The sequence below is a fragment of the Haemaphysalis longicornis genome, unplaced genomic scaffold (assembly GCF_048455015.1).
Source record: "Haemaphysalis longicornis isolate Haplotype H1 unplaced genomic scaffold, Haemaphysalis longicornis Haplotype H1 scaffold_155, whole genome shotgun sequence".
Lineage (NCBI taxonomy): Eukaryota > Metazoa > Arthropoda > Arachnida > Ixodida > Ixodidae > Haemaphysalis > Haemaphysalis longicornis.
Window position 1 is genome coordinate 146,285 of NW_027526262.1, and position 13,703 is coordinate 159,987.

At 45.1% G+C, this 13,703-nt stretch overlaps 1 protein-coding gene across 1 annotated transcript in view; it reads right to left on the reverse strand.

Moving 5' to 3' along the window:
• The window catches only part of LOC144166009 (neprilysin-2-like), a 133,479-nt gene that overhangs the window by 69,948 nt on the left and 49,828 nt on the right, over nucleotides 1-13,703 (reverse strand). Inside the window, exons 9-11 of the mRNA XM_077695678.1 lie at nucleotides 7,667-7,940; nucleotides 7,501-7,599; nucleotides 7,273-7,350 (exon numbers count right to left, since the gene is read on the reverse strand). Of these exons, the coding sequence (XP_077551804.1) occupies nucleotides 7,273-7,350; nucleotides 7,501-7,599; nucleotides 7,667-7,940 (451 nt within the window). The remainder of the gene's footprint in view (nucleotides 1-7,272; nucleotides 7,351-7,500; nucleotides 7,600-7,666; nucleotides 7,941-13,703) is intronic.

A 13,703-nucleotide genomic window follows, 5' to 3' on the forward strand; every position in this document is an offset into this window, starting at 1 on the left:
TCTCGGAAAAAAATTACTGTTTTAACCATACTAAGATTTAAGTGGTTTTGTGCTTTTTTTTGGTTTTTCATATTTTAGAAATTTAGAATTAGATGTGAACTACCAAAACACGACATTACGGCAATTTGGCCAAAGCAGCATAACAATTGACTCCGGAGCGTTGCGATGTTTTTGTGCGTCGTTTAAACAAACCACAGCAATATGCCAAGGGATGTTATGTGTAGCACTATGAGCATAAGAAGGACTCTGAATAAAGCTAAATTTCTTAGATCTTACCGTTAGGAAAGCTGAAAGTCAACGTTTTGATACAGCCATGATAAGGCGGAGGCCGAAAGGTTGGCTGGCTTGCGCCAGCCCCGCTTAGTACTGCTAGAAAATAGGGCGCGGTGGTCATTGTACCGGAGGTATACTCGGTTACAACTTAAGAACGGCACCACCTCATATAGTGTATCACTCCGCCGAAGCGCAGGACCCGTGACGTCAGTGCGCACGTGTTTTGAAAGAGGATCGCGGTAAATGCGTGACATCATCTGCTTTTCTCACCGAGTTTTTTTGTCGTCACTGCAGTAATTTATAGGCAGATTAAGTCCGAAAAGTCATGGAAACGACTCGTGTCCGGTGTGGTTATTGTGAGCGGGCGCTGGCGGTGATTGCTATCGGTTGTTTATCTTGCGTCTATCATTTTAGGACTGATCGATTGTCCACACCTCACCCTACCAGTTCGCGGACGGCGCAAGATTTCGTAATTATGAGATGCGAATGAACAAATAAGTTTTAATATAGCGCGTAAAACAGCGAGTGTTTCGTTAATTTGTATAAGACTCACCATGTTACAAAGATCGATGCAGTTATACGTACGTGAAGTACTCGATGTGCTGAAGCATTAATTTCGCGAGGTACGCCACATTATGCGCGTTTGATGACGCCGCGGAGAACAATGTTAGATTTTTAGATCATGCTGATGGGTAATAACAATGGCATCAAACACTCTTGTGTTTAGTAATGTGTGCACAAAAGCCACGCCACAAATCGGAGGTGCACATAGGTAGCGCGCTGTGTGTAAAAAGAAAAACAATAACAGAACTGCTCCTTTCTGATCACGCGTGAAAAATAACTTCGCTTCTGCTTCGTTATTGCGCGTGAGTTTATTACTTTCTATTCCTGGTTATTGCTCCTTAAATGTGCATTTCCTAGGCACTGCCGTCATTTCTACGACTGTCCTTAATATCGCGCTGTTACGCATTTTTTTGTACGCAGTCTTGGCAAGTAAGCCTGCAGTTTACAGGAAGCGACCATGAAGTGTCTGCGCGTAAAAATCATGCTTCACTGCGGTGCACATTTCCGGGAAGAAGCGCTTTTAAGCTTAGTTCAACTCAAGTCTCAACGCAATGCAATCCTGATCGAGTCTACGCAGGCGTTTCCAAATGAATGGTAAATTCTCCATTCCTGAAAAATGCTCTTTCGCAGCTGCCATGGCAATTGCGATTTTGAGAACGCCAATATAGGTTATAACAGGCTATTTCACTTCTTTCAGATTGTTATACGCCCTAACACACGGCATTTGGAGTGTCATTTTACGATACTGGGGGAAATGCCTGTACAGGGAAAATTTTTTGGCTTCATAGTTACAGCTCACCTTTTTATGCCCATTGCTTCAATTTACATCGGCTGGGGCAAGCTCAAAGAAATCGCAGTCCAACAGCAAAAACGTTTGGTTTTCTCTGAGTTATATGTGGGAGTGAATTATTCACACTTATAATTTGGCTAGAGAACCACCACTTATAAACAGCATTGTTTTTATTCCATTTTGCGCTGAAATGTTTATGAATGGAAAGTTGTAGTGTCTTCTATGCAAATTCAAGTGCCAAAACAAGGGCATGATGCAGACAGTCTCACTGGCAGGCATACTCATAGATACAAGCTTGAGGTACCAATTTAAAAATATGTAAAGGTCATTATAACCCAGAAACATTAGCAGGCGCCTTCCCCACCCCAACCAAAATAAATTGGGCTAAAACGTGTTGTGTGGTTTTGACATGGAGCTTCACTGAACACCAGAATGCAGAGTGCGACAGGTGATTCCCTGCAGGCCTTCCATCTGGATTTACCACTAGGGCACTACCACAGGTGTATGAAGACATTCACAGTCCCCGTACGCAGTTTTATTCAATGTTTCCTCCACATTATCACAATAACGCACTGCTAAGAACCTCGATATCTCACATTTCTCTCTGAAGTATGCTTTACAGCCCAGATGTTGAAACAGCTGCTTACATTCCTGTTCAGCTGCTTATTTATATACGTGAGGCACTTTCGACAAACCTGACACTCAGCCTTCTTTATCACATCAAAACAAAGTTGCATTTAATGAAAACAAAGTTGTATTCAATGACCTTCCCATGCCCGTAATATGACAGTCACATTTTATCGTCTTACAATGAGCCTGAGCATATTATACATGCATTCGTTATAAGCAGTGCACTCTACATGCACAAAACTCGCAACGGCTGCTTTTTTTATACCATTCAACACGACACCAAGCCAGGGATGTGTTGCAAAATTGCAACTGCACCGTCAATTGTAATTTTTTTAATTACATATTACATACATTGAATTACACTGCAAGCTTTGACTTAAAATCACATACAAGCACACCTGTAGTGAGAGGAAAATGTACACATCCTCAGTGAAAGAACAAAACATACCATACGTGGCGCTGCCATGAGAAGTCCATTCAAGCTCATAAGTAGCATATGATGCCACTTAGAACAATGCCGTGATTTCCCTTATACCTTACTTCCATATGCTGCCGGTGCAAAGGGGCTTAGTGAGTTGGTTATACAAGTCGTTTTTTGCCTCAGCACCTCGGCAACTCTTCCCTGCCAGCAGTTTCAAATGAAATAAAATCACCAAACAACGAGAAATATGGTTGCAGGTCACGTAATGCTGCAAGACAATTTCAAGCTTATGCACAGAAGGTTCCTACTCATCAGGCACAACGCCACAAATTAGACAAAAAGGGAAGAAATCGACATGAGCACATTTTGTACAGCAGCTAGTTATCGTAGCAGCCATTTAAAAAAAAATTCTGCACTGCCGCGACGCACAATCCTCTCGTTGAAGCTTGTCGCTTAAAGTTTCAGGCAGTCCGATAACTTAATCAGACAGCCTTGCCCTGGTGGCATTCAGCGTATCTTGTGCATTGTTGCAACATGTTGCCATTCGTTCCAAGGGTAGAAGAGTCTATTGTGGAAAGGCAGGGCACACATGGTAGCAACGTCAAAAAATTTGTTGATTGGACAGTAAGTTAGCCTGCTAAATGTAGCCGTGCGGGCAAAACAGCCATTCTTACTAGAAAAAGAGACGTCCTTAAAATTGTTGACTGCAAGCTTGGGCAGATGGTGGTTTCTCCCTGGTCGATGCAAAAATGAGCGGGAAGTTTTTCTGTTTCCTTTGCATGCATTCCCCCGACAAGGCGCAAGCTCGTACTGACCTGTTTGCTTCCCCACAAACAGTACCACGTAATGTACCGGGAAATGTATTTCTTGTTTATGAGTAGATATTAACTGCGTAAAGTGTCAGTGACAAGGGAGAGCAGAGCCAGACACTCTCAACTTGTACGTTGATGTTCGTTTTGTGGGACAGTGATAGAATCCATGTGGACCCGCAACACATGGCGGCATGGCACGCCTCAAGGTCACCTGGACCGCTTCTGCGTTACCAGGGCCTTCTTGCGGTGGGTGGTTAGATACGATGTCGCATGTCTTTTCTGACCATGGACTAGTGTCTTTCTCCATATTAATCAGCTTGGCTCGTGTGGAAAGAAAGACCAGCAATCGCCGGATAACGAATCCTGACGCTGTTCACAAACCTCAACTCGTTGAAAAGGAAACAAGACCATTGGAAACTTTGAAACCAACACTGCTGACTTGGCCGCATTAGAATATTTTAAGGCAAGAATTGAGCGTTAGGCCACAAAGATAGGTAGGCGGGAGGCAGCCGAGCAGAAAGTTACAGAGCGTCGCCTGAATATTACGATTGTCTTTTCAATAATGCAAGATTGTGTAACCATCCCCCTTAGTTTTATATTTCATGTTGCTCAGCCCTACATTATTGACCAGCCATGTAAACAACCTTGGTATTGTTCCAGAAAAAAAAAGTTGACTTCTGCCTGCATAAATCAAACATAGTGGGAGGATACACAGGTGGCAAGCTCGCTGTAGGGCAGACCGCTATTCAACATTTGGTGGGCTCTTAAAAGAGCCGTTTGGAGCTTCGGAGCTGAAGTCTGTAGCATGGTAAGCCTCACTCCGTTTGCTCGATGCCGGAGAGGTCGTCATCTGCACTCCCACAGCTGTCGTCGTCTTCCTCCCCGAGGCTGATGATGATTGGCTCCACATGGTCGCTGAAGCCACGCGCTTCTCGGCACTTCTCCTCAGTGCCAATGACGTGCTCAACAGCCTTGACCTAGTTGTTTGGAGTAACATTCTCAGCTGCTGTGATGAGGGGCTTCGGCACACTGTCAATCTTGAAGTCAGTGTTCAGCCTAGCAACTTCATCTTTAATCTGCGCCCAGATCAGCTCGATGGGGTTAAACTCGCAGTGGTATGGTGGCAACCTCAAAACGACGCACCCAGCTTTTTCTGCAGCGACATCAACTCTGAATTTCACAAACTGGTCTTTCACCGGCGCCACCAGTTCAAGAAGCTGCTTCTTTGTGATCGTTGCATCACACGGGATACCTTTTGATGTCAGCCAGGCTAGTATGTCAGGCTTGCGTGAGGACATGGTCGGGACAGTCTCCAGGTGCCTGGAGTGGTAGGGCGCGTTGTCCATGATGACAACACTACCCTGGGGCAGCTTAGTGAGAACAGAATCAAACCAAGCCTCGAAATGTTCGCCGTCCATTTCCTCGTGATAGTCTCTCGACTTCGTTCCTTTGAAGACGGACAGACAGCCGCCAACAAAGCCGTCCTCGTTGCCGATGTGGGTGTCTATCAGCCGCGCTCCTCTTCCGGATGGCTGTTTGAGCCGAGTTGTCAAACCACGCTAGAAAGCGCCCTCAGGCGTTTTCACTGTCTTATCACTCCAAGCCTTCGTCACGGTGTGGCCAGCGTTTACCAAAGTTTCGTCTGTGTAGAACACCTTGCGGTGCTGCTGCCTGTTCTCAGCGATCTTACGAAGGTACCTCTGCCGCCAAATCAGCACGTCCTGACGCTCGATCATCATCGAGTTTCGTTCGTGTTTCTCGAAGACGAAGCCGATGTCACTCAGGAGGCGGCGGATGGTTCACGTTCGAAGGCTGAGGAGATGGTCACACCTCCGAAATTCTTCAGCAATCTTCGGTACAGTAGGATCATGCAGAATGTTCGTGCACAATGTTTCTCAGCGCGCACAAAATTAAGCCGTCATACATCGCAGTGCGGCCTCTGCGGTTCTCGCTTCCGGGCCTTTTCCGCGAAGGTGTTGTCAGCTTCCCGCCCGTCGCCTTCGCTTTGGATTTGATCTCCAAAATCTTCAGGAAACTGACACCAGTATACTCACTTGCCGTGCGTCAAGCTTCTTTCACGCCAACGTGCGGGTGCTCCTCTCGCAGCTTCATGTAGACGTTCAAAACTGTCTGCTGAACGTGGCGACAAAGAATAATGCCGCTGCAGTTCTTCCTGTACAGATGCTTCGGCGTTGATTGGCTCTTTGGGGGAGGTGAACTCGCCCCAGACCGCAAACCCGACGAAGAATCTGGAGTCGAAGAAACAGTAACAAATGCGGCTGCAGGTGGCACTGCGTAGTCATGCTCCGCCAAAAAATCGACCTTTAACGAGACGTCCATGTTGGAGAATGAGATGGTGGAAAATGTGTGGACAAAAATACAATGCGCGAAGCAAAAAGGCCATTATACGCTAATACTTCGTAATTTCAAAGCTGTGATTAATGCATACGTGTGTAAAATACAACACGTAAGACATAAAAAGTAAACTGAACTTTGTTATTTTTTCTTAATAAGGTTCTGTCTTGTCATTTTTGTACCGGGTTTTGACTGGGAATGGCAATTTTTTGTGATATTTTTACGTTTTGATACACGTTAGTTGTGGTAATGTATCTCACATTGAAATTTTAAAATCCCAAGAACATTAAGTTTACTTGTTTTGTTTTGGGGGGTTCTGTTATTTTGTGTTTCCAAAAATATTCGCAGTAACGCACTCTTTGCGCTGAGCGGAGGAACAGCCGGTTGCTGTGATGAGGCGCAAGGGCAATTTCCGGTGCCGTTCTTAAGTTGTAACCGAGTATAGTGGTTTGCTATACTGCGCTGGTGTTGCAACACCGGCATGAAACTTGTCGCATAAGCACAGTATCAACCGGCATGTAAACTGTCTGTCTAGTTTCAACGTTACCCTTTTCCAAGCTTTATGCTGTGGGAACGCGATCTTAGTGCGTTCCCTTTCGTTCAGCTTCGCCGCACTGCTTCCTGCTCGCGGGAACTTGCTTGGCAAGATGTCGGCGAGGTGGATCCATTTCCTCGCCGAAGGAGTGTCTTGCGACCGGCGAGAGCGTGCGGGATGCAAGGTGTGGGAAGTTGAAGCTCGGGAAGCGAGGCGACAGGACGCGCCTGGTGACCTCCTTCCTTCGAGGATCAGGCGAAAAGGAGGGCGACCATGGCTGCCACCGGCGTCCCAGCGAGGCAAACGCTAGCGCGCTGAGGCGCCCCGGAGATGACTGTTGTCGCGGTGAGTCGAACCTCTCGATTCCCTTAAATTGCCCGGGCGAGGAACTAGATCATCCCCCTCAACTAGCTAGCCTGCATACTCTTTGTATGTTTATTATGCAGCAATAAATGTCAATGAGCGAATACACTTGTCGATTCCTTTGTTCCGTTGAGCCACGGCCTGCCGCGGTACAGCGCGCAGCCGCGGGGTGGGAGATAGCTTGCTAGCTGGGCGAAACGAGAAGACAAAGACTGATTAGTGCCTCTCGTCGCCGGTTTTGGCATTACATGGGGAAAGTAACTAATCTACTTTTACCCCTGCCAACCCACAATGCTTCAATCGTTTTAGAACAGCACGCAAAATTAACACAACGCTAAGCGAGCGAAATAAATGCAAAAATGCAATAAAGCATCGCAGCGTTCTAAAACCGCTATACCGCTGCGACGTGACCAATCGTTCACGGCTAGACCACAACGGTGCCTGCCTCGTTATTGGTGCGCGATACTTTTAGGTGGGTTCCTATACTACGCGGCGTCCACTGTTCCAATGAAGAAAATATAAAACTTACAAACTGATACAGGTCATTCATAGTGGTATCATTCAGCATCCAGTCAGGGTATCCAATTATATGTTCCATTTTATCCATCTGGAAGAAGAAAATTAGCATATAGCAAGTGCATTTTTTGAAGTAGAATAGGAAACGCAAGAAAAAACTCAGAAATGCCAGGCATTGCACTCCTGAACCCATGCTTGGTATGCTATGAAACATTGCAAGATTTGAACAATTATCCCTCACCTTTTCAATAGCTGCGGTTTTCGTGGCGTTGCTCATCCAGGTGTTCTTAATAAGAAAGTTTGTGAAACCAGCCTTCACAAATGACATCATTTTCAGGACCTGTGAAGAAACTGTAGTATGTAAAAGGTTTCTCAGCGCCGTTTAGCGCAAGACTGCCTATACTTACGTCGTCTTTCGAAGTTCTACCAAATCTGGCCCTTATATAGTAACTTGCACCAGCAGCTAACATGATATCATTTTGAAGCAGTTGTCGTGTGCATAGCAGGCTGATATTGCTGGTTCCCGAAATACCGTTTTCTTCAAACGTGCTTGGAACATCAGTTAAATTGAATATGGACGTGTCTCGCTTGTATTCTAAATATATCTTATGCAATTCCGTTCCTTGTGCCTGCGCCATGCTTCGAATGTTTGTCCATAAAATGTAGTTTACTAGCGTTGTCCTGGAGAAATGAAAACAAACAGAGTGAGTAAACGTTGCAAAATTTTTAACTCATTTATGTACAAAGCGAGTGATCACCATAGTAGGGGCCCTAACAGGCCAAATCACCCAGAATATTGCGTAACAAGGTTACTTATGGCTACAGAAATATAGCACCTTAAGACTAAGTGCGTCGTCTTCTTGTGAGCGTTATATAGATTCACTGCTTAAAATTTTGTGCTTCACCACAAGAGTACAAACTATATAACGATGACAGCCGTGTCACGGAAAACTCAGCAGGAAAAAACCGTGACCTGTTTGGTATATTCTATAGACAAGATAAATGATCACCGTTTATGAACACTGGGAGCTGAATACATATAGAAAACTAAGCGTTTGATGAGATTTACAGCCTCTCAACCACTGTTGTTTCAAAGTATTCGTTTATTTACAAATTCCCGAGGCCACATGATTTCCAGTGCTGGGTAAAATACAATGTAAGCAACAAAGACAATATATAATACTTTTACACAGCGGTAACCAATAAAAGCTGCCTTTATGAGCGCCATTGAAAACTTCCAAGCCGTACCTTCAAACAGCAACCACGTGTCACTCCGGCTGCTTTTTATCACCGTTGCCCCGGTTTCTGAAGCTCACGGCTAGAATCACCTTCTGGCGTGTTTTTGAAATGACGGTTTCTTTGGTGGTAAAATTTCTCAAATGATAATCCGGTGTGCATTAGCGCGCCCTATGTATGCCACCGACCAGCATCGCGAAGCAGGCGTACTAAGAGGGGCAATAATTTTACTTTCACTCAATTGTATATACAACAGTGTACGAGCTGCCCCTCTTGCTTTCTCTGTGACATGAAGTCACTGAAAATGTAACAAAAACAGCCCGTTGCTGTATCTCCGTTTTCAAGCATTTTATATGTCAGACGACTATGGCGACCTAAAAAAATCTTGTCTGTGTTTCACAGTATCTTCGATACATCGGGAGATGAAACGCAAAGGCTGCAGGAACCATATTCTTTAACAGCCGCCTTTCTTCGTTTCTGCTTTGGCTATGCTGTTTTTTTTTTTAATTTATTTAGTACATACTGCAGTCCTGTAAGGACCAAGCAGGAGGGTAGAAGGGAAAGGTACCTTACCCGCGTGGTAGCAATGAATACATATCAATTACCATGCTTTGTGGTCACACACCCCCAAAAATATAAGTAATGGTGAGAGCACTTATTTAAACAAAAACCGTTACACAGTGAAAACCCATTCTACTCTGAAAAGTTACAAAATACCACACTAAATTTTTGTACATCGAGATGAACAAAAACCGTCATACAAAAAAACTCATCCTACGCCAAAACAAGGTTACATGCAGAAGACCGCACTAAATGTTTCCACATGAAGAGAAATCATTACAAGAAAAACATCAAGGATCAACCAAATATCCAAACGTCCAAACATAAAAAACCCTGAATCGTTCCAGAGCTAGAGGGGCAGCGGAAGAACGCAAACAATTAGTGGGCAAATCTGTCCCATACATGTTTATGATTCTAGGACAGCAAACGCCTTTGCTGAAAAATCGGCTACAGTTCGAGAAGAAACAACTGAACTCGGTAATGCATTCCACTCCGCAATTGTCCCTGGAAAGAAAGAATATTTAAATAGATTTGCGCGGGCGTTGTAAGGAAGAAAATTGTGTGGGTGTCGATGTCAGGATGCTCGATGCAAGAACGTTTTAACGTAATTGTGTGCGTTGAGCTGAAGGGACCGAAAATAAAAATTTTAAGCGGGCTAGTTTGCGTCATTGCTTTAATGTTTATATTTTATGTTGCGCCATAATGAAGACGGCTAATCAGTGGACCTACATTTACTGAAAATACGGGTCTACAGCCTTGTATTGGCTTTCTTAGAAAAGAGTACCAAACAATGGTAGTGTATTCAAGGCTACTTCAAGTTTGTGCCTTATGAACTTAAGCTTACACATGGCGGCTGTACAGACATTTTCAATGTGCTTAGACCGTGAAAATGTATTTGTAATTGTCATCCCTAAATATTTCTATTTAGGTTCTTCTTTACTACCGTATTTTCGAGATTCTAATCACCCCTCGATTCTAAGCACCCCCCCCCCTCCTACTTTCAGAAAAACGATGAAAAAAAGTTTGCTTGCGAATCTAAGCACCTCCTTTTTTGCAAGGAACCGCGTTGTGCCAGGCCATACATAGATTATTTATACGCCGCAGGCCGCCAACCACGCTCTCTCTCGCTGTTTTTGAGCCTTTCACTGCACTTGAGTCATTTAAAAGAAATGTTTGACAGAACAAAAGACAACACGCTGTGGTATACAAGACCAGCGGCTCAAGCGGTGCTACACACTCCAGTGGTATTGAGAGTGACTGAGTATTAGACGCAAACGGGGAGTTCACTGTCTGTGCCCACTTTTTTTAATGTTTGGGGTATCAAACCTTCCTTATTCCTTGCGCCTGTCTCCTCTAGCTGCAGCCGCGAAAAACTAAGTGTGTGTGTTGAGGGGGGGGGGGGTATTTTAGGTTTTTCGAATGTAAGCACCCCCCCCCCCCCCTTTGACTTTGGGCATCGCGATCTTGGAAAAAAGGGGGTGCTTAGAATCTAGTTAATACGGTAGTTACCCCATCCATGCGATAAGAAAATATAGATGTTTTTTGTTCATGATTCGATGTAGCACAATCTTATCTGTGTTTAACCTGGTTTAACTTCATGGACCACCTTGAACGGCACAGTAGCTTACACAGACACAAGGTAAAGGAGACGACAGGACTTCATAAGATGATATAAATGGCTCTTTTTTTGTTCCTAATTCTAAGTAGGACAATCTGATCTGAGTTTAACTTCATGGACCACCTTGAGCGATACAGTAGTTTACACAGACACGAGGGAAAGGAGACGACAGGACATGATAATATAAATGGCTCTTTTTTGTTCGTGATTCGGAGTAGGACAATCTTATCTGAGTTAATAAATTCATGAACCACCTTGAACGGCGGCGTAGTATACACAGACACACGGAAGAAAAGAAGACAGGATGACGCTGTACTCGTAATTAATTTTATTGAATCCGCAACACGAACGTCATTACTACACCCCAATCCACGTGCGCTCAGCTCGCGATGCCCTACTAGTAACCAAAGACGAAGTATAAGAGGCTCTCAATTGCATGAACAGAGGAAAAGCTACAGATGACGACTGCATTTCCATGGTTCTTTTAAAAGAGGGAGGAGATAATGTACCGGCAAAGCCTGCTGCAGTATTGTCAAAATGTTTAAGGACTCCAAAAGTGCCCACAGCCTGGAAAAATGCCAACATAATTCTGATTCACAAGAAGGGGAACACCAAAGACATTAACTACACACCCATCAGCCTACTCTCAGTTGGGCACAAGCTGTTTACCAAAGTAATAGTGAACCGAATAAGTTTGCGCTGCTGAGCACGAGGTCGCGGGTTCGATTCCCGGCCGTGGCGGCCGCTTTTCTGATGAAGGCGAAAAGCGAAAACGCCCGTGTGTACCTGATTTCGACGCACGTTAAAGATCCCCAGGTGGTCGAAATTAATCCGGAGCCCTCCACTACGGCGCGCCTCATCGCCTGCGTTGCGTCGGTGCGTTAAACCCTACAATCAATCAATCAACCGAACCGAATAAGTGATAGCCTAGATTCCCAACAACCCACAGAGCGGGCTGGGCTTAGGAAAGGATACTTAAGAAGGGATCACATCTATGTCGTCAATCCAAAACCACTGCCATCGAACACGACTCCGATCAGGGTGAGGGAGTGTATACGTATCAACCCCATTATGGTGTGTAATGTTGCTTATGGTCATTATCCTTCCCGCCGATTCTTGCTTTCGTTATCTGCTTCCGTTTCTTTTCTCCATCTTTTCTTTATTTTTTTTTTATCCAGTGGAAAAGAACTTGCGCATCTTAAAGCTACTTGCACACTGGCGTCGAACTTGCCGTGCCACCCTGCCGACGGCCGCCAGGGGCGTCACGCCGCGCGGCGGGTGAAGGCTACAGCGCGACGCCGCTAACGGCCAGCAGCAGGGCGGCACTAGCGGCACGGCAAGTTCAACACCAGTGTGCACGTACCTTAACACTAAATGTTCGATAGTATCGTTCCATTGTGTAACAGACGGAGGTAGTCGGGTTGGCACAATCCGTAGGTTGCGACGTTCTGTGTCGGCAAGAAACCAATTTATTTTCTTCGCGTTGTGTCCTCTCATTTAAAATGGTGTTGTATGTAGAATGTTTTTATTGTAATGCTGTGCACGGGTCAACAGGGGCAGCCATAATCTTCAATCGCCTTTTTCTGCGCGCAGGGATCATGTACCCATGCATAACCGGAATGGACACACTCTGTTTTTCGATTGAACCTGAATAGTTTAGCTACTTATATTGCGTGCTTATGGCCCCGCGAAGCGTGACGGGACGAAATAATATTTTACAGCGATGCTGCTTAGCGCTAGGTGCTCACCGAAATAGCGCGTGGCTATCGGGGGGTCGCGTCAACAAACTTCGGAGTCGCACGCGCTTGCTCCAGAGCTACTGGAAAATGCTCCGCAGTGCTCAACCAGATACCTTGGAAGAAAAACATACGGGAATTTGACCGCAAATACAACTCCGTCATTACGCCGAGCTTCTTTTATTTCTCATACTTAGTTAGTTTACAGTGAAGTTGTAAACGTTACAGAATTCTAGTCTGCTGTCATACATAGCCGCCTACGGAGGGAGTATGGTTAGATAAACCGGTTGTAACTCTTAATTGTTATATAATATAGACAATCCCGAAACAGAATATATGGGATTTACTTTAGAATTAATTCTAAGGTTGTTATGTGTATGTTTCGTTACTCGATAGATATAGTAAATAACCACGCATAACTCAAAATAGTTATCCACCAATGCACCTTCGCTGGTCTTCCCTTTTCGCAGCAGTGGGAGGATTTTATAAACAGTTTGGAGACTGACGGTTTTTCTCTTGATGAGCGGCATGTAATTTTCCTGGGGGGTTCACTGAGTGCTCGACACGCACTGTGACGTAGCGAGACCTGGGCAAGGGCGGCCTGGCTGGTACGCAATAGTGCTGAGATTTCCCGTGCATGAATTGCATGTCTTTAATGGACACGTATGCGCTGCCACAATCTATGTATGGACGTAACGCCGTGGCATACAATCCAGCCGTGCTTGTGTGACTGCGCTTACGTGTCACCCGGACTTGTTGCGCACGTGTAGCGCCATGAGGTATTAGCCCTGACCGCATGTGGGACCCATGTGCCTGATCCCCGACCGATTGCGTGGACGCTTCGAGCTCCAGGGTCGTCGTTCCTACCAAGAAGACCTTTGAAATCACACATGCGCATCCTTCATAATTATAAGTCGGGCGAAAATGTGGAGTGCGCGATGCGGGCCTCCCGAGTTCCTATCTATGTGAGCCGGTTGGAATCACTTAAAAAAAACAGTGGCACTTTAATTGCAGTGTGGGAACACCGCAATACATTGAAAGTAATAACACTGCTTCTGTCATTCACGCAGTGAGTAATCGCGGGTAAGGTATTTATTTAAAAAGCTTTAACGCGGGGACACTCATTCACGGCCATAAATACTCACATTTATCTTTACCGGCTCTCGCACGCCCGCCTCGGCTAACGACATAAATTATATAGCGTTATACATATCGACAGAGAGGGCCATTATGTTTTCTAAGCCATACTTCTCCACCACTTTCGGATTTGCTTGATTGTACAAGTCTCGCACA